Source organism: Dryobates pubescens, chromosome 17, assembly GCF_014839835.1.
Source record: "Dryobates pubescens isolate bDryPub1 chromosome 17, bDryPub1.pri, whole genome shotgun sequence".
In the NCBI taxonomy this organism is placed as follows: Eukaryota; Metazoa; Chordata; class Aves; order Piciformes; family Picidae; genus Dryobates; species Dryobates pubescens.
This window is the reverse complement of record NC_071628.1, coordinates 21149098-21172523: the sequence shown is the minus strand read 5'-3', so window position 1 is coordinate 21172523 and position 23426 is coordinate 21149098. Positions and strand designations below refer to the sequence as shown.

At 54.7% G+C, this 23426-nt stretch overlaps 2 protein-coding genes across 2 annotated transcripts in view; one reads left to right on the top strand and one right to left on the bottom strand.

Annotated features, from left to right (window-relative positions):
- ARID3B (AT-rich interaction domain 3B) overlaps window positions 1-17718 on the bottom strand; it is a 51596-nt gene extending 33878 nt beyond the window's left edge. Inside the window, exons 1-2 of the mRNA XM_009911606.2 lie at window positions 17101-17718; window positions 1991-2062 (exon numbers count right to left, since the gene is read on the bottom strand). Coding sequence (XP_009909908.2) covers window positions 1991-2062; window positions 17101-17700 — 672 coding nt within the window. The 5' untranslated portion in view covers window positions 17701-17718. The remainder of the gene's footprint in view (window positions 1-1990; window positions 2063-17100) is intronic.
- Window positions 17719-21702: 3984 nt separating this feature from the next.
- On the top strand, window positions 21703-23251 carry LOC104310186 (actin, cytoplasmic type 5). The gene has a single exon (XM_009911595.2). It carries the CDS (start codon window positions 21711-21713, stop codon window positions 22839-22841), a length of 1131 nt encoding a protein of 376 aa, XP_009909897.2. The 5' UTR covers window positions 21703-21710; the 3' UTR covers window positions 22842-23251.
- Window positions 23252-23426: the final 175 nt, after the last annotated feature.

Genomic DNA, 23426 nt, shown 5'->3' with positions numbered 1-23426 from the left:
CTTTGGAAGCAAAGGGGAGAGGAACTACTGAGCTGGAGAGAAAGAGGAGACAACCAAAAGGAAGGTGCCAGCAGTCCAGCAGCCTCGAGGCAGCAGGGAGGGGAAACTTCTCTGCAGCTTCTCTCAGTCTCACGATTCCCTGCATCAAGGACTGGCACAGAAGAGACAAACTCCAAGTGCCTTGAAGGAAGAGATGAAAGGGCTCAGCTTTCTTGGAGCTACTAATGCCTGGCAGGTAAGAGCACCTTTGAAAGAAGCCAAAAAAGCCTTCAAAAACCACCCCAAACAAGCAAAAAGTCAGAAACCAGCCTGGAACCAATTTGCTGCACAAATCATTTCACCAACAACCCTAAGGACTGGAAATGAAGTCCCACTGGCAGCTGATTGCAGAGGAGAGGCACTGTGTGCCAGCTTTACCCACTGCTTTTCCCACTAAGTGTCTTACAACTACCTCTTGAAGGGGGGGGGGGAAACAACCCCAAAACCAAACTCATTTTCACCTATCAAGAGGCCACAAAGTGAGAGGTGAAAAGGGCTGAAGTCAGCCTCTCACTGGGGACACAGCACAAGGCAGAAGACAAGAGGAAGAATTCAGGGAATCAATAAGGTTGGAAAAGACCTCAAAGATCATCAAGTCCAAGCTGTCACCCAACACCTCCTGACAGCTCAACCATGGCTCCAAGTGCCACATCCAATCCCCTCCTGAACACCTCCAGGGATGGGGACTCCACCACCTCCCTGGGCAGCACATCCCAATGGCCAATCTCTCTTGCTGGGAAGAACTTTCTCCTCACCTCCAACCTAAACCTCCCCTGGCACAGCTTGAGACTGTGTCCTCTTGTTCTGGTGCTGGTTGCCTGCCTGGGAGAAGAGACCAACCCCCACCTCCTCTTCTCCAGGCTAAGCAACCCCAGCTCCCTCAGCCTCTCCTCACAGGGCTGTGCTCAAGGCCTCTCCCCAGCCTTGTTGCCCTTCTCTGGACACCTTCAAGTCTCTCAATGTCCTTCTTAAACTGAGGAGCCCAGAACTGGACACAGGACTCAAGGTGTGGCCTAACCAGTGCAGAGTCCAGGGGCACAATGACCTCCCTGCTCCTGCTGGCCACACTGTTCCTGATGCATGCAAGGATGCCATTGGCCTTCTTGGCCCTCTGGGCACACTGCTGGCTCATTTTCAGCTGCTGTCCACCACTACTCCCAGGTCCCTTTCTGCCTGCCTGCTCTCCAGCCACTCTGTCCCCAGCCTGTAGCACTGCATGGGGTTGCTGTGGCCAAAGTGCAGTGCCTGGCACTTGGACTTCTTAAATACCATCCTGTTGGACTCCACCCATGTGTCCAGCCTGGCAAGGTCCCTCTGCAGAGCTCCTTCTCTCTGGAACTCAGGAAGAATCTCTGCAGGGAGTTTTGTGTTGGTTGGAGCTGCTCTTGTGGGGCAGCTGGGCAAAAAAAAGGCAAAGCTCCATTAGGAAATGGGTGCTGCTAGGTAGTCCAAAAGAAGAGGAGCTTTGGGGGGGGCTCCTTGCCTGAGAAGCTCTGTACTTTCTCACCCCCACTCCCCCCCAAGCTCTGGGAAGAAAGGGCAGCAGTGTCTCTGGAGAGCAACCAGCTGCCCCCTTGCCCAAAGAGGCAGCTTGGGTTAAAAATGAATCCCTCTGCCTGATGGTGAGAGGCAGCTGCCACATTCAAACCCAGGAGCAGAGCTCTTCTAATCAGGATCAAGAAATGAAATACTCTTCCCTCAGCTGCAGAAGGTATTGACTGAGGCTCTCAATGTCAGAAGTCTGCTTATTGAGGCTTAGCTCCAACTATTTGGAGTGAACAAAAGCAATAACCCAGCAAAACAGCAGGTCTGGAGGCAGAGGGCTGCAGGAGAAAGCAGTTTCCTTACTGAGTCACTGTGAGGACACCACAGGCACCTGCTGGCAATGAGCAGGGGGAAGAATTCCCTCCCTTCCAAGTTGCCCCTTCCCCCAAAATCAACCCTCACCAACCTTGGCAAAGTCTCTTGAGATCTCTCTTCCTCTGCATCCATCCCCTTCGTCGCTCCAGGTCACGCTGCCGTTCTAGGGAAGAGAAGCACAAGGCTGAGAGGCTGGGCCAGGAAGAGCAATGTGGGAAATGATTCCAGAAAGCTTGGAAATGGGCATTTTGGGGGGGCAAACCCCAAAGAGCAGCTGCTGCCTTGGACCAAGAGGACAGAAGCATTTGTGCATTTGTTCCAGCACATTGGCCTGGAACTGTGGAATGGATTCACAGCACACCGAGGCTGGAAGGGACCTCAAGGGGCTCTGATGCTCAGCCCATCAAAAAGAAGAGACCTGGGATTTCACCCACTAAGGGCAGGGGCAAGTTCTTCAGAGCTAAGACTTTTGCTTGCAGATGTGGATCTCCAAAAAGCTACCTGCTGCCAGAGAGAGCCACTCCAGTGGGAAGTCCTCTAACACCTCCACCAGCTGCCTTCCCTCACCTGCTCATGGCTCCCCCCCACCCCCTGCAGCAGGGGCTTTGATGCAAGCACAGAATTCTTCAGGCTGGAAAACAACTTTAAGATCAGAGTCCAACCATGGCCCCAACACTGCCAAGGCCACCACTAAACCATGTCCCTCAGCACCACGTCCACATGGCTTTTAAATGCCCCCAGGGATGGAGACTCCACCACTTCCCTAGGCAGCCTGTTGCAGGCCTTGCCAGCCCTTTAGAGGGTGTTCAACCTAAACCTCCTCTGGTACAACTTGAGGCCGTTTCCTCCTGTCCTGTACCCTGTCACTAGGGAGAAGAGACCAATCCCCACCTCACTCCAACATCCTTTCAGGGAGCTCTAGAGAGCAATGAGGTCTCCCCTCAGCCTCCCCTTTTCCACACTAAACACCCCCAGTTCCCTCAGCTGCTCCTCCCCAGCCCTGCTCTCCAGACCCTTCCCCAGCTTCACTGCCCTTTTCTGGACCATCTCTAGCCCCTCAATGTCCTTGGAGTGAAGGTCCCAAAACTGATCCCAGGACTTGAGATGTGGCCTCGTCAGTGCTGAGTAGAGGGGGACAATGCCTGCCCTGCTCCTGCTGGCCACACCATTCTTGATCCAGACCAGGATGCTGTTGGCCTTCTTGGCCACCTAGGCACACACTGGCTCATTTTCAGCTTCATCTAATGATGAGCAACCAGAAGTGCTGCTTTTGCTCTGCACATCATCCTGGAATCCCCAGTGAAAGGTGCTGGTGGTACCCAAGCAACTACCTTTCTGTTTGCTAGATGACACCAACCACACCTGGAAATACAAACCCAGAGCCTGCTGAAGAAAGAGGGAAATGATCCCACTGGAATGCTTCTGGCCAAGCCAGGACCCTTCCTCCTGGAAGCTCCTGGCTGTGGATTTTCTCCACAGAAATGGAAAGCTCAGCTTTGCTAGATTAAGCTTCATTCTTCTTAAGCATTAAAAGGATTACACCAGTCAGGCCCATTCTGAAGTGATCACTGGGGCTAGAAACCAGCTTCTGGCTGTACAGCTGGACCAAGGCCATAAAGAATGCTCCTGAAACCTGCCTGAGCACCTTTAAACTTCACAAAGCTCCAGAACCTCTCAAGAGGGCAACCAAATCCCAAGGTGGTTTGGACTGAGAGACCTGGGGCTGTTCAGTCTTGAGAGAAGGCTGAGGGGGGGAAATCTTATCAATGCCTATCAATGAGGAGTGGATGTCAAGGTGAAGGTGCCAGGCTCTTTCTGGTGGTGCCCAGTGGTAGGACAAGGAACAAGAGGCACAGGCTGGAACCCAGGAGGTTCCACCTCAACAGGAGGAGAAATTTCTTTGCTGGGAGGGTGAAAGAGCCCTGGAGCAGGCTGCCCAGAGAGGTTGTGGAGCCTGCTCCTCTGAAGACTTTCCAAACCCATCCTGGATGCATTCCTGTGTGACCTACCCTAGGAGATCCTGCTCTGGCAGAGGGGTTGGACTGGAGGTTCCCTTCCAACCCCTACCAGCCTGCCCTGACAAACACAGCACCCTAAGCAGACAGGAAAACACCAAAGACAGCAAGAGCTTTCAGCACAGACCCCTCCTCCCCACCCCCAAAAAAGGGGGAGGTGAATTAGAGAGGTGAGTCCAATATCTGAAGCCTCAGAGGCATCTGGTTGTGACACACACATTGAATTAGAAAGATGAATAGCTCCTGTCAAGGCCAGGCAAAGCTACAGTTCCCCCCTTCCAAAGCCACAGCCCTGAGCTGCTCTAATGCCTGCTGATTTAGTTTGAGCCAGTAATTCCTGCTGGAAAGTCAATTATCCAGTGAGTGCCATCAGCTGAAAGATATTTAATGGGGGATTATTGCCACTTCTGTTATGTCAGCTGTTTATTACAGCAGATCAATTCCCAGCCCTGGCTAGGGAGAGAGAGAGAGCTGAAGAGTGGGGTCTGGTCACGGGAGGGGTTCCTGGGGGTGTCCTTTGCTAGCAGAGATTCAAACCAAGTTGGGGGCTGTGTCTTATGCTAATTACAGTACCAACCAGCTGCTCCTAAAACCTCTACACTACCAACAAACCTGTGTGGACACTCAGGATCCTTCAGAAGTCTCTTCAGAAGCAGATATTCATACAATCTAGGATGGTTTGGGTTGGAAGGGACCTCCCAAAGCTCATCCAGCCCAACCCCCCACTGCAGGCAGCAGGGACATCCTCCATGACATCAGGGTGCCCAGAGCCCTGAAGCCTGACCTTGAATATCTCCAAGGATGGGGCCTCAGCTACCTCCCTGAGCACCCTGTTCCAGTGTCCCACTACATCCCCACCATTTCCCATCCCACAGAATCACCAAGGTTGGAAGAGACCTCAAAGATCATCAAGTCCACCCTGTCACCACAGACCTCATAACTAAACCATGACACCAAGTGCCACATCCAATCCCCTCTTGAATACCTCCAGGGATGGGGACTCCACCACCTCCCTGGGCAGCACATCCCAATGGCTAACAACTCTCTCAGGGAAGAACTTTCTCCTCACCTCCAGCCTAAACTTCCCCTGGTGCAGCTCGAGACTGTGTCCTCTTGTTCTGTTGCTGGTTGCCTGGCTACAACCTCCCTTCAGGGAGTTGTAGAGAGCAATGAGGTCTCCCCTGAGCCTCCTCTTCTCCAGGCTAAACAATCCCAGCTCCCTCAGCCCATCATTTCCCATCCTCAGCTTCACACACTCCAAGGCAAAATGATTTCACAGCATGGCAGGGGTTTGAAGGAACCTCTGGAGATCAGAGTCCAACACCAAAGCAGGTTCACCTCGAGGAGGTCACAGAGAAACCTGCCCAGGTGGGTTGCGAATGCCTCCAGAGATGGATGCTCTACCACCTCTCTGGGCAGCCTGCTCCAGTGCTCCATCACCCTTAAAGAAGTTGCTCCTCATGTTCAGATGGAGCTTCTTATGTTCCAGTTTGTGCCCACTACCCCTTGTCCTCTCGCCGGACACGCAACCAGGTCCCATCCTCCCGCCACCCGCCCTTCAGCTATTTATAGGCATTTATGAACTCCCCCCTCGGACTTCTCTTTGCCAGACTGAAGCACCCAAATGTCCTCAGTCCAGCCCCCTCCTCACCTCTGCCGCCCCCCTCGGCCCCCTCCTCACCTCTGCCGCCCCCCTCGGCCCCCTCCTCACCTCCGCCGCCCCCCTCGGCCCCCTCCTCACCTCCGCCACCCCGCCCGGCCAGCCCCCTCCTCACCTCTACCACCCTGCCCAGCCGGCCCCCTCCTCACCTCCGCTGCCCCGCCCGCCCCCTCCTCACCTCCGCCGCCCCGCCCCGCCAGCCCCCTCCTCACCTCCGCTGCCCCGCCCCGCCAGCCCCCTCCTCACCTCTGCCACCCCGCCCCGCCAGCCCCCTCCTCACCTCCGCTGCCCCGCCCCGCCAGCCCCCTCCTCACCTCTGCCACCCCGCCCCGCCAGCCCCCTCCTCACCTCTGCCACCCCGCCCCGCCAGCCCCCTCCTCACCTCCGCCGCCCCGCCCCGCCAGCCCCCTCCTCACCTCTGCCACCCCGCCCCGCCAGCCCCCTCCTCACCTCCGCCGCCCCGCCCGGCCAGCCCCCTCCTCACCTCCGCCACCCCCCTCGGCCCCCTCCTCACCTCCGCCGCCCCCCTCGGCCCCCTCCTCACCTCCGCCGCCCCGCCCGGCCAGCCCCCTCCTCACCTCCGCCACCCCGCCCGGCCAGCCCCCTCCTCACCTCCGCCGCCCCGCCCAGCCAGCCCCCTCCTCACCTCTGCCACCCTGCCCAGCCGGCCCCCTCCTCACCTCTGCTGCCCCACCCGGCCCCTTCCTCACCTCTGCCGCCCCGCCCAGCCCCTTCCTCACCTCTGCTGCCCCGCCCGGCCAGCCCCCTCCTCACCTCCACTGCCCCGCCTGGCCAGCCCCTTCCTCACCTCTGCTGCCCCGCCCGGCCAGCCCCCTCCTCACCTCCACTGCCCCGCCTGGCCAGCCCCTTCCTCACCTCCACCACCCCACCCAGCCAGCCCCCTCCTCACCTCTGCTGCCCCGCCCAGCCAGCCCCTTCTTCACCTCCGCTGCCCCGCCCAGCCGCCTCCTCACCTCCGCTGCCCCTCCTGGCCCCCTCCTCACCTCTGCTGCCCTTCCCAGCCCCCTCCTCATGTCTGCAGCCCAGTTGCAGAGGGCTGAGCTGCCCCCTCCCCAAGTTTGTGCTTGGGTTACAACTCCAGAGGGCACAACTGTTTGTGGGGTTAACCTGGGTGGCTCCAAGCAGCAAACCACCTCTTTCACAGGCAACTTTGGGTCATGCCGAGAGCTTATTCCGCTACATTTGCAAACAGGAAAGAGAAGGGGGCTTAAAGGAGACAAATCTCTGCTGCCAGTGGGTTTGAACTTGGTAACATTTCCAAGAACAAAACCTTGCATGGGCTTAAAGCCTCTTTAGGAGGTTTATTTGACTTGTTCTGTCGGAAGCAGAAAGGGTAATTAGAAAGGCAGGAAGGTATGAGAGAGAACAAGCAGAATGCAGGCAGCCTACTTCCTGGCCCTCCACCCCCAAACACTCGAGGGCACAGCAGTAATGCTCCCCCACCCTACAAGATGTTAGTGAAAAGGAGCTTACAGCTCCACTGAAGCCATCAGGGGCTGGCCATATGTCCAGAAAATTGGCAGAGATGGACATCACCTGGTGTGACACGGAGTGAGCCGAGGTGAGAGACGGGGGCCCAGCATTAACGTTTCCTCCTTGCAGTGGTTGGAAAGGTTTTGAGCCAGTTGCCACTCCCCACGAGAAGCAGCTCTCAGAAGAGATAAGGAGAAGGCTGCTCCTCCAGCCCCTTGTAAATCAGCTGAGGGGGGCCACTGGAACGTGGGCTGCGGGGACACCAGGCCAGGGCACAGGTTTGTTTTGGGTAGCAAAGTCTCTGGCCAGCACGAAATGTCAGCTCAGCAGCCAGGGAATCAGGCTTTATTTATTCAGAGCACAGACTCCAAGCACCAAAAGGCACTTTTCCCAGGCCTCAGCTTTGATCTTGAGGCACTGCTCTGCTCACAGAGGGGCTGCACTGCTGAGATCTTTGGACCCAAAGGTCCCCGCCGGGGCTACAACCAGAGACATCAGCAGCAGTCGGAGCACAGCTGGAACAGGTACCTCAGCAAAGAGCCCCACGTGAAGCTACTGAGCCAAAAGGTGCTCCAGATGTAAAATAAACTACATTTTGCACAGCAAGAGAGCTCAGCAGGAGCTTTGGTCTCCAGCTTCCTTTCTGCTGCTGCTCAGAAAACAAAGTCCCCCTATGCTGAGAAGCCTTCCTCCGTATAAACAGCAGGAACCTGAGAAATCAATATAGCCTCACAAGTCATTAAAAGACCTTTGTAGAAGTCAGGCAATAGCAGCAGGAAGGAAAAGAGGGGGGAAAAAAAACCCACAACAAAACAACACTGTTGAGAGAGGCAGGGGACTTCTGCCTCTCCCTCCACCAATTTGTATCAAGGGAATTTGCTGAGGCTTGACAAACAGCCCCTGAGCTACCCCCCGCAAGAGCTCACCTGCTTTCTCCTAGTTACAGGTGGTAGGAGGGGGACAGGCTGTGCTTGAGCCTCTTGTGCATCCCCAAGAGGTACTGGGAAGGGCTGGCCACCTCCAGGGGCTGCTGGCAGAGCCAGGGAGCCTTCCCCATGCTGCAAACACCTTGGAAGCCATCAGAGCCCCCCCCGGGACCACCCTCCTCCCCGGGAGGCTGCAGGCCTGGCTTCAGAAGCAATTATATCTGGAGCTATTTTAGGATTACTCCCTAACCACCTGGAATATCTTATTAGAGGGAAGGCTCAGATGTCCAGAGCAATTTTGGTTTCCAATCCCACATTCAAAAGCCAGAGTTTAACCCTGAGTTGCCAAGCAAGGCAGAAGAGGGGAGCTGACAAACTGCTTTCCCGCTCTGCCCAGCCCCATCCTCCTGAGGGCAAAACCCTCACAAACAAGCCTAAAATCCCTCCCTGCAGGACACCTACCCCTCAGATGTCACCTCCCAGACACTGAAGAATCACACCCCCTCCACCCCCACCCTCCCACCCCCGTGTTCAACTGAAAAGGTGAAGTATTAAGGCAAACACAACAGCAAGCAGCTCCTCCTCCAGTGGTCTACACAAATTGCTGTGCAAACAGGGACAGGGAGGAAGAATGCAAAATGCTCCTTTCCCAGATCCTTTCTCCCTCACATCCCAGTTCCATGGAGGGGTTTGAGAGGAGCTCCCAGGGAGGTGTTTGAGGGGGGCTCAGCTAAAACCCCCAACTGCAAAGCTGCATTCAACTGGCAAACTCTGGAGAGAATCCACTAAAGCTTTAATACGGAGAAAACAAAGGGGGGTGGGTGGTAAAAAACACCCTTCTGGCACGAAACTCAAAATGATTCTGCACCTCCCCACTGCAGGCAGTGGTTCTGACAGAGGTTTTTAGGCCAGAAATCTGCTGAAATAGCCACTTAGGGGCTAAGCTAAACCTTGCAGTAGCAAAGCAAGCCCCTCCCCTCCCCCCATGGGTTAACTGAAAGCCCCCGAGTCAATGAAAAGGTACAGGGGCAGCAATTTCAGGATTATCAGAGAATCCCCAGAAATTCCTTTTGTGGGCAGAGTTAAGCCTTAGGAAGTGAAACAGATGCTATTAGAAAGAAAACTGTTGTACTACAAACCCACTGATAAAGATCAGGGCTACTGCCTTGAGCTGCAAGTTCTCAAGCATGGAAGAACCAAGTTATAATTACCGCTGCGACTGGGATCAACCCTTCCCCTGGCTTCCTAATAACAGAGCTCAATCACTGGCAGCTTCAAAGATGGGCTTTGAAAGCATTTTAGTGATGCCAGGAATGGCAGGGAGGATGGGGAAGGGAAAGGGAAAAGAATGGCCTGAAGTTAACAGCTTCATGACTTGTTGTTTTTTCCCCCCCCACCCCCTCCTTGATGAAGTTTTTTCTGCCCCCTCTCTTCTGTGCTCCCATGACCCAGCCTTGCAAAACAGGAATCTGCTTTCCTGATCCCTCAAGGAAAAGCTGGGCTCTTTGTGAACCACAAAATGCTCAGAGGAACTGACTGAGAAGCAGAGTGAGAAGAGCTGGGTGGCTCTGGTGGGAAGAAGAGAGCTCCACCCTGCCACACCAGCCCCAGATTTAGCCCCGAGGGAGAGAACCCCAAGCGCAGGAACACGACACGGTGGAGATCTTTCCACCTACAGCTCTCCACTCTTAGCTACAACTTCTATAAATGGGCACTGGAGGAGACAAGCTGCAACTATTCCTGCAGATAAATTTAGCCCCTGAACAAATCCACAAAGGAGCTGTTTCTCTCCCCAGGATATAAAGGAGCTCCTCAGCTCTGCCTCCTGGCACCTCGCACCCGCTGCAACCCAGCCCTGCCCTGATGCAGCCCCACGGACCTGCCTCAGAGAGCCCTGCAATGGTTTGGCTTGGAAGGGACCTTAAAGGTCATCCAGTTCAAACCCCCTTCACCATGGGCAGGGACACCTCCCACCAGCCCAGGTTGCTCAAGGCCTCATCCAGCCTGGCCTTGAACGCCTCCAGGGAGGGGACATCTACAACCACCCTTGGGCAACCTGCTCCAGGGTCTCCCCACCCTAACTGGAAAGAATTTCTTCCTAATCTCCAGCCTCAATCTCCCCTCTCCCAGCTCAAAGCCATTGCCCATCATCCTATCACTCCAAGCCCTTGTCAAATGTCCCTCCCCCAGCTCTCCTGCAGATCCCTTCAGGTGCTGGAAGACTGCTCTAAGGTCTCCCTGGAGCCCTCCTTCTCTTCTCCAGGCTGAACAGCCCCACTGTGAAGATCTGGGGGGAACCCCTGATGCCTAACACCAGTTGTTTGCAGGCTGCTGCTTACAGTCATTATCAGCAGTGGTTTCTTGGTCCTCCTCTCTCATACATTCCTTGGTATATTAAACAAAGAGGTGATGCTGTTAGCTCCCACCAGTGATGCTGCAGTTGAAGTTCCAAGTGAGGTGCTACAGCAGGAGAAGAATGAGATGAAGGCTTCATCAAAGCAACTCTGCTAGAATCCCAGAACCATTCAAGTTGGAAAAGAGCTCAAGGATCATCAAGCTTGGAGTGGATGACCTCTAAGGTCCCTTCCAACCTAAGCCATTCTATGACAAGTCCAACCTTCTACCCAACTCAACCACGTTCTGAAGAGCCACTCATGCTGGGATCATTTCTTAACCAGGAATTAAGAGAAGCAGCTGTGGTGGGCTGAAATCCCCTCCTCCCCCAACATTTCATTTGCTTCCAACTGAGCTGGTCTGGCAAAGTTAGTGTTGGGGGGGGTGGGGGTATGTGAATTTCAACCCACCACAGCAGCAAATGGCAGTGGAAGGATAAAAATTTGTTCTTAAGGGGGAAAAAACCCAGCAAACCAAAGCTTTCAGGGAAAGAGAAACCAAGCATCTAACATCAGCTCTTCAGGAAGAATTGAGCAGGAGCAGGGAGGTCATTCTGCCCCTGGACTGGTTAGGCCACACCTTGAGTCCTGTCTCCAGTTCTAGGCCCCTCAGTTTAGGAAAGAGGTTGAGCTGCTGGAAGGTGTCCAGAGAAGGGCAACAAAGCTGGGGAGGGGTCTGGAGCACAGCCCTGTGAGGAGAGGCTGAGGGAGCTGGGGTTGCTTAGCCTGGAGAAGAGGAGGCTCAAGGGAGACCTTATTGCTCTCTCCAGCTCCCTGAAGGGAGGTTGTAGCCAGCTGGGGGTTGGTCTCTTCTCCCAGGCAGGCAACCAGCTCCAGAACAAGAAGACACAGTCTCAAGCTGCACCAGGGGAGGTTTAAGCTGGATGTTAGGAAGAAGTTCTTCGTAGAGAGATTGGTCATTAGATGTGCTGCCCAGGGAGGTGGTGGAGTCCCTGAAGGTGTTTAGGAAGAGCCTGGATGGGGTGCTTGGTGCCATGGCTGAGTTGATTAGATGCTGTTGGGTGACAGGTTGGGACTGGATGATCTCAAAGGTCTTTTCCAACCTGGTTAGTTCTATTCTATTCTCTCCCTGCAGCATAAAAAAACCCCAACCCCAAAACATCCAGTGCTTCACATGAGGAATTACACATCCAGCCCTTGAAGGAGGCTTTGGATATCTGAACTGAGCAGGAGGCAAACCAAAAAAATGCACCCTGGGAAGCACAGATTTTTTTGGTTTTTTTGGACTGCTGGGACCTTCAGCCCCCTCTGGATTAAGGAGCATCTCCTGAGCAATGCCTGCATCCACACACCCCACTTGAGGCACATACTTCAAGTTATGGAATCTCAGCCACTCAGTCCTAGGCCCTCGAGCCAAAAAGAACAGGGAAAAAAAAGAAAAGGAATAAAAAACCCAACCCACAAGGGCAGCAAAGCAATTCTGTGAAGCTGCCTTCTCTCAAGACACACCATGACCTTTGGTCAAGGTTTTGGGGTCAGGATTTTCAGGAGGGACTGGTGACTCCTCCATGTGAGAAAGCCCCTCTCAAAAACCAGGCCACAAACCGTTCTCTGGAAGTCAAGACAGGACAGCTGCTTCCTGGGAGGCTTTGGAGTCGAAGGAGGCATTAAAATACCAGCTGATGGCCTCAGAAACTGCAGCCTGCTCTCCACATTCCACCAAGGAATGGGCTGGGCTGTGCTAACAGCCTGACAAACTCGCTCATGCTGCTGCTGCGCTCCGGCCTTGAGTGCAAAAGGAGCAGGACCCTGCCTGTGGCCCTGCCTTTCCCCACCAGCCTCTCCCTAGGAGCCAAAGCCACCACCAAGCAATGCCACAACCCACCAGGACCCCCAGACAACCACCTGGAGCACTGCCTCCACTTCTGGTGCCCTCCCCCAGCAGAAGAAAGACCCTGGAGTGCTGCTGCAGGTCCAGAGGAGGCCAGGAAGATGATCAGAGGGCTGGAGAACCTCCCCTATAGGGACAGGCTGGGAGAGCTGGGGCTGTTCAGCCTGGAGATTGAGAAGGCTCCAAGGAGACCTTAGAGTAGTCTCCCCATACCTGAAGAAGGCTGCAGGAGACCTGGGGAGGGACTTTTGACAAGGGCTTGGAGTGGCAGGAGGAGGGACAATGGCTTTGAGCTGGGAGAGGGGAGATTGAGACTGGAGATTAGGAAGAAATTCTTGACAGGGTGGGGAGACCCTGGAACAGGTTGCTCAGGGAGGTTGTGGATGCCCCCTCCCTGGAGGTGTTCAAGGCCTTGAGCAACCTGGTCTAATGGGAAGTGTCCCTGCCCATGGCAGCGGGGTTGGAACTAGGTGATCTTTAAGGTCCCTTCCAACCCAACCCATTCTAAGCTTCTCTGAAACCTTCTCCCACAGCAGCATTTGCACCCACAGGACGAAACCCTCATTCTCATTCCCACAAGATCCTTTCTCAGAAGGCTCAGGGGAGCAGTGACAGATTTGCAGGGGGTTTGAGGAAGTCTGAGGAGCAAATGAGCTGAGCTCCCACATCCCCTCCCCACCCCCCCCCCTACTCTGCCTCCACCTCTCCAGCTCTTCTTTTGGGACTGCAACTCCCCGACAAGCAGCTCCACTCCCTTGTTGTTTTGTGCTGACAGGATTCCCACCGCCCCTGTCATGAGCTGAGCCAGCTCTTTTGTCTGCCAGCTTGTTCTACAATTATTTACTTGGCTGTCCAGGGCCAAACTGAATGGGGGGGCAGGGGGGGAGAGAAGGCTTCATCTTTGCTGCTCCTTTCCATCTTTCTGCCATCTCCTCACTGCAAACCTCCCAGGTGCTCTCAGCCTTAATGCTATCAAGAAACGTTTTGCCTCCAAGGGCAGCTCTCTTCCACACTTGAAAGGAGAAACAAGTGACTTTTTTCCACCCCCACCCCCCCCAACCTCCTCCTCATATGCCATTATGCATACCACAAATGCTCCCAGAGCAGTGTGTACCCAGTGCTTCTTAGCCCCCACCTCGAGAGAAGCGAAAGCAAAGCCCAGGGGAAGAAAACAAAACAGCTACTTCTCTATTTGATCCTGGACTGGACTCTTTGGGTGGGTTATTTTTCTGCCTAGGACAACCATTTTAGGCATAAGAATAATCCCAGTCTCTTTCAAGCATGCCTTTGAAATGAAAAAACCCTCAAGCCAGGCTGGCAGGAATGGCATGGACAGCTTACAGTGCCACAAGCATCCCTACCCTTTGCTGTCCTGCTGATGGTTGCTGTCTGCCACCTCCCCCCCCTAGTTTATTCCCACCTCCATCAGCTTCTCCCCCACTGCTCCCCAGCCCTGCACTGGTGCAGCACAGTTAAATTTTTACTCCCTGGTATGCAGACTCCAGTGGTGAATGCAAACAAGTTGATCTGCAATATTTACCTGACCCAAGGTGATTATACCACACCACCATCACTGCTGTTGGGCCCTCTGGAGCACACCACAGCACCTTCTAACATCATTCTCCAGCAGGACTGAAGAAAAGCCAGGGGCTTGCTGGGCAGAGCATCTGCCTCAGCACCCCTGACTTCACTGACAGCACCAGGAAGCTGTTTGGGGACAGCTGAACCTGCCCACCACCACCTGTGATACTTTCCCACCATCCCTGAGACTCCCCTATAGGCCACTCCTCAACTTGATGCCCAAGGCATCTCCCCCAACTCTTCACTCAGGTTGGACTTGATGATCTTTCAGGTCTTTTCCAACCTTGTTGATTCTATGACCCACTGCCTTCCCAGCAGTGCAACAGATTAACCACAGCAGCAAGGGACTTCTGCTTCCCAGTGCAGCTCGGTGCACTTTGGCTTCCAGACTAAGCTGGACTGAAATGATAGAGTCACAGAATTGGGTTTGGGTGGAAAAGACCTTTAAGGTCCTGGAGTCCAACCAGTCTCTTAATTCTGCCAAGGCTGGTGCTAACCTATGGCCCCCAGCACCACATCTCTGTGGATTTTCACCACCTCCAGGGCTGGGGATTCAACCACCGCCCTGGGCAGCCTGTGCCAGAGCTTGAGAACCCTTTCTGGGAAGAAGTTTCTTCTCATGTCCAACCTTAAACTCCCCCCTGGTGTAACTTGAGGCCATTTCCTCTCATCCTATCACTTTTTGCCAGGGAGAACAGACCAAGCCCCACCACACTCCTTTCAGGTAGCTGTAAAAAGAATGAGATCTCCCAACAGGCTCCTCCAGGAGGGAAAAACAACCAACCAACCAAACCAGAGGAAGCTGCAACCTGCTCCCAAACACTTGATCACTGCTAAAATGGGCCAAAGGAACTGGCTCAGTATCAGAATCACAGAATCACCAAGGTTGGAAGAGACCTCAAAGATCACCAAGTCCAACCTGTCACCACAGACCTCACGACTAGACCATGGCACCAAGTGCCACATCCAATCCCCTCTTGAACACCTCCAGGGATGGGGACTCCACCACCTCCCTGGGCAGCACATCCCAATGGCTAACAACTCTCTCTGGGAAGAACTTTCTTCTCACCTCCAGCTTAAACTTCCCCTGGCACAGCTTGAGACTGTGTCCTCTTGTTCTGGGGCTGCTTGCCTGCCTGGGAGAAGAGACCAACCCCCTCCTGGCTACAACCTCCCTTCAGGGAGTTGTAGACAGCACTAAGCTCTCCCCTGAGCCTCCTCTTCTCTAGGTGCCCAGCATGCTGATTTTAAAACAGCATTTTGGGTTTGTTTGTTTGCTATTCCACACCAACTAAGAGCAGTTCTGGCACACTCATGGTCTATTTGCCTTCCCCAAAAGAAGGAAAAACAGCCTAAGAGTCAAACCAGCCTAAGATTCCAGAGTGTAACCCTCTCCACCCTAAACCCCTGAAAGAAGAGGATGGTTGCACCACTCACTCCAGTTCTGGAAATTCTGAAGCAGTTTCTCTAGTGACTATACCCTGACCACTATCCCCTGACCCCCACTTCATTTCCCTACAACAGCTTGAGGAACTCATTCTTTTCAGTCCAAACCCTCTTGAAGGGCAAGCACAGATGAAACACAGCAGCAACTGGGTGCCTGCAGCATCTCATGCACCAAGGCTGCTCCACCATCATGCTTTGGAGCACCCACAGCACAAATGCCACTCATGTAGCAGCCTTGAGGAGTTCCAGCCACAAGCACTGGTGTAGGAACACCAATCAGGCAGAGGTTTGCAGGAGCAGCTGGGCAAGGAGCCCACAGTACATGGAGTGGGAGAAGAAATTAAGAGAGCTGAGCTTTAGCAGCTCACAGAATTCCAGCAAGGTGGAGGTTGGAAGAGAACTCTGGAGATTATCCATTCCAGGGTCATCCACATCAGCTTGCCCAGCATCCCAATAGCCAGGTAGGTTTGGAACCTCTCCAGATCAGGAGACTCCACAACCTCTCTGGGCAGCCTGCTCCAGGCCTCCAGCACCCTCACACCAAAGAATTTTCTCCTCCTCTTCAGATGGAACCTCCTGGGTTCCAGTCTGTGCCCCTTACCCCTTGTCCTGTCACTGGGCACCACTGAAACCACAGTTTCTCTTCAAACTGCTGCCTGTGACAGCATGAACCAAATCATCTCATGGAAGTGACCACCTGCTAAGGGAAGAGCATGCCCTGAGCACTCACAGCAAACCTTCCAACCTCTGTGGCTCACCACAACACCTCTAGCTTTTTGACTTGGGAAGAAAAGACCATCTCTGGCTGTTTCCATACAGGGGTTTTGAGCAACATCTGAAGCATCTGGGCTGCCCAGGGACGTGGTGGAGTCACCTTCCCTGGAAGTGTTCAAAAAAGGATTGGATGTGGCACTTGGAGCCATGGTTTAGTTGTCAGGAGGTGTTGGGTGACAGGTTGGGACTTGATGATCCCTGAGGTCTTTTCCAACCTTATTGATTCTCTGATTCAAAACCTGACCCTCCTGACAAACATCTGTGGAGAAGGACAACAAAGTCCATTTCTTGGTTTGGTTCTCTTCTTTCTTTGAATCATGCTGTCCTTTGCCTTGGAATCCAACAGACTTAAACAGTGTCACAGCCCCTGAAGGTCTGCTCCAATCAGCTCTGCAACAGCACACTAGTGCTGCATTAACTGAACACCCACTTCCAACCCAAGAGGAGAACTCTCCATCCTCTGGCATTCATCTACAAGGAGCAGTCAACCTTCAAACACACAGTTAACCTCCCACCAAACCCAGGCAGCAGCACATCAGCTCCTTCCACCCCACAGGTGGAACACAAAGTGGCTCTGCTGGCTCACAGGATCAGTGGCAGGACACAAACCCTGCCCACAGACCCAGCTTCATCCCAGAGGTCCTACACAAAGGGGTTTTAGATGTTGCACATCAAATAACTCCAGGGTGACATTAGCAGGAGGGTGTCTGCACCAGAAACAAATATAACACCAGCTTGTCCCATTCTGAATGGCTGAGCAGCAGCCAGAGAGATGAGAAACAAGCCAAAGCTCAAACCTATTCTCCCACCAACCAAAGGTTCTGCCAGCCCTAAGCTGGAGCTCTGCAGCTGTAAAGCAAACCAAGCTCTCCTGCAAGCTCCTTCTAAGAGCCTAACCCCAGAGGAGCACAGCAGGCCAGCATCACCCTGCACATGCCTGCTCCTAAGCCCTGGCAAACAGTCAGAAGGCCTTGTGAGAGGACACAGGGCCACAGAAACCCTCAGTCTGACTGAATATGGTCATTCTGAGGCAGAAGGAAGAAGTGCTGGTGACACTGACCTGTTTGAGCTGCTCGTCCAAGCGCCAGCTCTGGCGGCCAGACGGGGAGCCCCCCGCGTAGGGCTGCTTAGTAGTGTCTTTACCCTGCTCTTCCTTGCCCTGCTGGCCCCGTGGGTGCCCCGGAGCCGGCAGAGGGCTGGAGGTAGAGGCCACTCTTTGGTTGTGATGAGCAACTTTGGGAGCATGAAAATACTTCAGAGCGGAGCAGCTCTCTTTGCCAGCGCCGTCGGTGCCGTCCTCAAGATCGCCACCTTCCAACCCCCCTTCTTCTTCTTCCTCTTCCTCCTCCTCCTCTTCTTCTTCCTCCTCCTCTTCATCCTCCTCCTCCTCTTCTGGCTCTGAATTCATGCTGCTCTGATCAAAAGCCCTGGTAGCTCCTGCCGCAGGTGGGCCTCTGGCCAAAGGCCTGACGGGGGAGCCCCCCGAAGGCCTGCCAGATGTGGCGGCCAGGACGGCCTGCTGCACGGCCAGCTGCTGCGTGTAGAGCAGCTGAGCCTCCCGCATCTGCCTCTGCTGCCTCTCCCTGGAATCCATCTGCAGAGGCGGCTGCTGCTTCTGCTGCTGCTTCTGCAGCTGCTCAACCACAGCTTCCAGCTTCATCCTGCAGTTTGCATGGCTGGGAGGGGGGGGGCCCAAAAAGAAAACCAAGGCAAAACGAAGAGGAGGAGGTGGTGGTGGTGTGGGGGGTGGGGGTTTGGGCTCGACTTTATCTGGCAGGGTTCAAGCCCCGACCTTGGGAGACTGGGGGGGAATCTGAAAGAGAGACAAATATTTGTCTGTATGAATATAAAATGCTTTCATCTTTTCCTCCCCCCCCCACCCCCTCTCCCCAGGAAGAGGATAAATAGAGTGCAAAGCCAATACTCTTTCCTGTGCAGGAGACCGTGAAACAATCAGCTTCATGTTTAACAGCCTCAGGCTCAAACTTGCATTCAATTTTCAGACTGTTTAATTGTATTTTTCAAGCTGAACACATTTGCCTATAACCTCAAGTTTCAGAGGCACACCCCCTCGCCCCCTACCTCCCTCCCTCCCTCCCTCCCCAAAAAAGACAGCATCTACAAAATGCCTTTGTCCACAGGCCCAGCAGTTTGGGGCTCTGGGTCAGGATCCTTCCACCCTCCCTAAATAATTCCTTTTTTTTTTTTTCCCTCCCTTTGCAAGGGTTGGTTTGCTGCTTCTGAAAATACTTCCTTAAAAGGAGGCAGCTGGGATGAGCAGCTGGATCACTTTGGCCATTAAAAAAGCTGGGCAGGAATTTATCACACACCAGTTATCTCCAAATTCTTTCATGTTTTCATTGCATGGCTACATTCTTTACACTTTACACATCTGCCTGAAAAAAAACAACCCAACAACTATATTTAGCTATTTCCCCCCTCCCAGGAGAGCAAGAGGAGAGTAAAGCAAAGACCACAGCAGCCTGCAAACAGACTGCTGAGCACCCAGCAACTCCTACACCTCTGCTTCCCCACCCTCTCTCTTCAATTTTCCCCCACCTGAAGGACCCAAGAGCTTTCCTACTTCTCCATTTTGACCTGCAGCAAACTTGTGCTGAGCCAGCCCCAACCTCTTGTGCAAAACCCAGATCAGAGACACAGCACTGATCTGCAGTGAATCCTAGAAAGATGACTACACCCTTTCATTCCAAATCATGGGGGGAAAAAATCATCAAGCTTGGACTTTGTGTCACCAGCTGGACCTGCTGACAGAGACAGGCCTCCTCCAGCTTGGTAAAAAGATGCTTGAAGAGATCCCACTGGCTGCCCTTCAAGGTGCAGTGATAGCCAAATACCCTCACAGCTTGGAGAAACAAAGGAAAAGGCCAACTACAAACAAGCTCCAGGGTCTCCTGGCCACCTCCCACCACCCTGTTTACAACCAGCACTGCTGGATTCAAGAGTTGAAAACCAACCAGAGAGCCTCTTTTGCTAACACACACACACACACACACACTTCCAAGCAGGCACAGCTCTGTCCTAAACCAACAAATAACCTACCAGACACCGGTTCTGAAAGTGAAAGACAACTTCCAGCACTCCTAGCGCCACTCCAAGCCTTCCTCTAAGGTGGGTCAGAGCATGGCTCTCCTACCAAGTTCCCACCAGCTCTGAAGCCAACCTCATTCTTTCCCCCCACCCTCTTCCCCTCTGTGAGCTCTTCCCTGTGCTAAGTAAGAGCACATCACCCAAATGAAAAGCCTGGCTGATGCCTTTTGGGTTCTCATCTAGCAGGAGGCTGTGAGCTCGCAAATGAAACGATATAAAGTGGATTAGTGGTTTGGATGTCAGGAGCAATAATGCATTACCTGCCAGCTGAAAAGAGCCTTAGATTCCTTCTGAAGGCACAATGCACCATCTGGCCTAGCTCCACACACACCACACACACACAGAGGGAGAAAGCAACAACGAATCGGTGCAGGGTGTTGCAAGAGGGTAAAGAGAACCTCCAGCCCACACCTCGCCCGGTGTATTGTTGCACCTGAGGCGGGGTGAGGTGTCACCTCTGCTGCCTGGGGGACGTTCAGGAGGGGTGTGAGGCTAGCACACAGGCACACACACACCTCGGGTAGGATAATAAATGACTTGATACCGGGCTAAGACGCCGAGCAAACACACCTCAGGTGCAGCAACACCCTGGTATGCAGGGCCCCGGTGTACTTCCCGGAGGAGGTCAGGTACAATGGCGTGTGACAGGTTCCAGCACAACTGCCGAGGGCCTTCGAAGCCCTTCCTCCCTCCCCCCCTCCCCCCAAAGACATTTGGGATCCCTCCTCACTAGGAAGCGATGCCATTGTGGAGAGGCAAACCCACTCCACCGCCACTTGGAAGGCCCGACAAGGTGATGCCTCGCAGCAAATCCTTCCCTCGCAGGGCCAGGCCAGAGCTTAAGACACCAACCACAACCAGACTGATAACACGAAACCACTCCAAGTTTTCACACCCATTTTAACCCCCCCCCACCCGCCGTGTGGATATTTGCTTCCTTTTCTGTCTCTCCCTCCCAGTCAGAGCAGCGAAAGGATTCGCTTTAACCTTCAGCTTCCTCACACGCCAGCCTTTGTGCGGCTTTTTAGTCCCCGGGAGAGCCGTTTAATTAATTAAAAAGCCCCCTGATTTGCATTTTTAACTAGCTCTGCTGGCAGCCTCAGTGGGTGAACGCCTGCTTCTGGGCTCAGGGGAAAAAAAAGGTTTTCCAAGGCGAAACCACCTGAAAGAGTTAAAGAGTGAGAAAAGCAGCCGCAGCTCCCAGCCCAAGTTGGGGTGAGGTCTCCCGGGGCGGTAAACAATTACAACTCCCACGCCGCTCCGGTTTTACCGGAGACTTCCCTCCACGCCTCACAGCCACCACTCAACCACCGACCACCCCCCGCAAAGGGACCTACCCGGGGAAGGGCGGCTGCACTTGGCGGCCAGCGCCGCTCCCCCGGCCCCACCCGTCCGAGCAACCGGCGAGTTCCAGCCCACCTCCTCCCGCTTCGGTACTGGCCCTCGGTGCAGGCCTGGCCACGGGACCGGCACTCCCCACCCATTTCCTCGGTAGCGCCCCCTTCCTCCTCATCTCCCCCCTCCCCCCTAGCCGCCCGGTATCACCCCACCCGTCCCGTAGCCGCCCAAAACTCCCCACCCCACCGAAGCGAAGGGGGCCGTTACCTCCCGTGGGCCCCGGGAGCGGGTCACCGCCGGCCCGTGCGCGGCCGCCGCAGCTTCGCCGGCTCTTCCCCTCTTACCCCCCCCCACCCCTCACCCCGCACCGCCCCTCCTCAGCCCGGCCGGAAACGGGGCGGCGAAGGCGGCGCCCAGTAACGGAAGCGCCGGCCCCACTTCCGGGTACAGCCCCGGCAACGGAAGGCGAGCGCGGCCACCCGGCACCCGGAAGCGGCTGCGGTGGGGAGGAGGAGGCGAGGCTGCGGGCTGGCTTGCAGCCAATCACAGAGCGAGGCGAGGGGCGGCTTCCGGTTCCGGGCGCAATAAAAGGCGGGGCGCGGTGCCGGGCCCAGCACTCGTTGAAAAGGCAGCGCCGCAGGCTGAAAGCAGTCGCGCAGGTGAGGGTCGATGTGATGCGCGGTCCCGGGGTGAGGCCTCGGCGTGGGGTTAGTGGTTCCCCGCTGGCTTTTCGCTCCCGAGAAGGGAGCCTGCTTGGGTTGGGGCTGGGCTTTGTTCTCTCAGGGTTGCGGCAAAGGTGTGCGTGGGGAGCAGCCCTGTGGGGTCTCTCCCCGGGGAGGGAGCGGGAAGGGTCTGTGCTTGTTTTTTACCTCTATTCTCCTCTTTCCTTATTTGAAGCTTGCACGTACACGTGTATCTTTTGGCAATAAATAGGTCTTGTGCCTCGCTGGCGTCTTCTCTCCACTGAGGAGCCTTCCTAAGGCTCCTCTCTAGTGTCTCTAGTCAGGCGCTGAGGGTTCTATGGAACAAACGTTCAAACCTTCTCAATTCCCCCCGCATTTATCTCCACTCCTTCAGCACTTCGTTGAGGCTTTCTAGTATCCCAAATTCTTTCAGACCTATAGTGCATGGGGATAGGTGTTCAGGCTTCTTGATGTTTCTGCACCGATCTCTCTGGGGAGGGACTCTAACATCTGCATATTCCCCATCTCAGGCCCAGTCAACATGGCAGATGAGGAGATTGCTGCTCTTGTGGTGGACAATGGCTCTGGCATGTGTAAGGCAGGCTTTGCAGGGGATGATGCTCCCCGTGCTGTGTTCCCTTCCATCGTGGGGCGTCCACGGCACCAAGGGGTGATGGTGGGCATGGGGCAGAAGGACAGTTATGTGGGGGATGAAGCCCAGAGCAAGAGGGGCATCCTCACCCTGAAGTACCCCATTGAGCACGGCATTGTCACCAACTGGGATGACATGGAGAAGATTTGGCACCACACCTTCTACAACGAGCTGCGTGTTGCCCCAGAGGAGCACCCCGTTCTGCTCACCGAGGCCCCCTTGAACCCCAAGGCTAACCGGGAGAAGATGACCCAGATCATGTTTGAGACCTTCAACACCCCAGCGATGTACGTGGCCATCCAGGCTGTGCTGTCCCTCTACGCCTCTGGCCGCACCACTGGCATCGTCATGGACTCTGGGGACGGTGTCACCCACACCGTGCCCATCTACGAAGGCTACGCTCTGCCCCACGCCATCCTGCGTCTGGACCTGGCTGGCCGTGACCTGACCGACTACCTCATGAAGATCCTGACGGAGAGGGGCTACAGCTTCACCACCACGGCCGAGAGGGAGATCGTACGCGACATCAAGGAGAAGCTCTGCTACGTCGCTCTGGACTTCGAGCAGGAGATGGCCACGGCGGCCTCCTCTTCCTCCCTGGAGAAGAGCTACGAGCTGCCCGATGGGCAGGTGATCACCATTGGGAACGAGCGCTTCCGCTGCCCTGAGTCCATCTTCCAGCCTTCCTTCCTGGGCATGGAGTCCTGCGGCATCCACGAGACCACCTTCAACTCCATCATGAAGTGCGACGTTGACATCAGGAAGGACCTGTATGCCAACACCGTGCTCTCTGGGGGTACCACCATGTACCCTGGCATCGCCGACAGGATGCAGAAGGAAATCACCGCCCTGGCGCCCAGCACCATGAAGATCAAGATCATCGCCCCGCCGGAGCGCAAATACTCTGTCTGGATCGGTGGCTCCATCCTGGCCTCCCTCTCCACCTTCCAGCAGATGTGGATCAGCAAGCAGGAGTACGATGAGTCCGGCCCTTCCATCGTCCATCGCAAGTGTTTCTAAGAGGGACTGCTGGCAGTCACCTGAGGGCCATCCTCACCTGGACACGCATGGGGAGCATGGACTTGCTCCTTCCCCACCATCCCAGCATCACTCGGCTGTTACTGATTTGATGTTTGAGCTCCTGATGTTTTAACTGGATTTCAAAAGTTCTCTGGTTAAGCATCAGGTGAAGGCTGTGTCCTCGAGAGGAGGCTTAGGAAGAACGGATCTGTGAGGTTGCATTCTTCATGCCCTGTTGGGATGTAGCTCTCCTCCGGGTGCTCCTCCTGGCTCTGTGGGGCTGGGGAGCAGACAGGCTTGTTCCACTTCTAGGTAGCACTTGATAGGATGACACTTGAAGTTTAGACTTGTCACCTTTTAGGCTTGTCACAAGGTAGTCCTTTGTAAGACAACAAATAAACTTCTTCATGCTTCACAGCTGTGAGATGGCTTTGCTTTTCTTTCAGGGTGGGCTCTCCATTCCCTGTCTGTGAAGACTGGTCGTGCAGTAGATGGTTTGGGACTCAAACCTGGCCTGGGTTGAAACAGAGAAGGAAAATTTGGGGTAAATGCTTCACAAATGATGTGAAGAGACCTTTTAAAAGC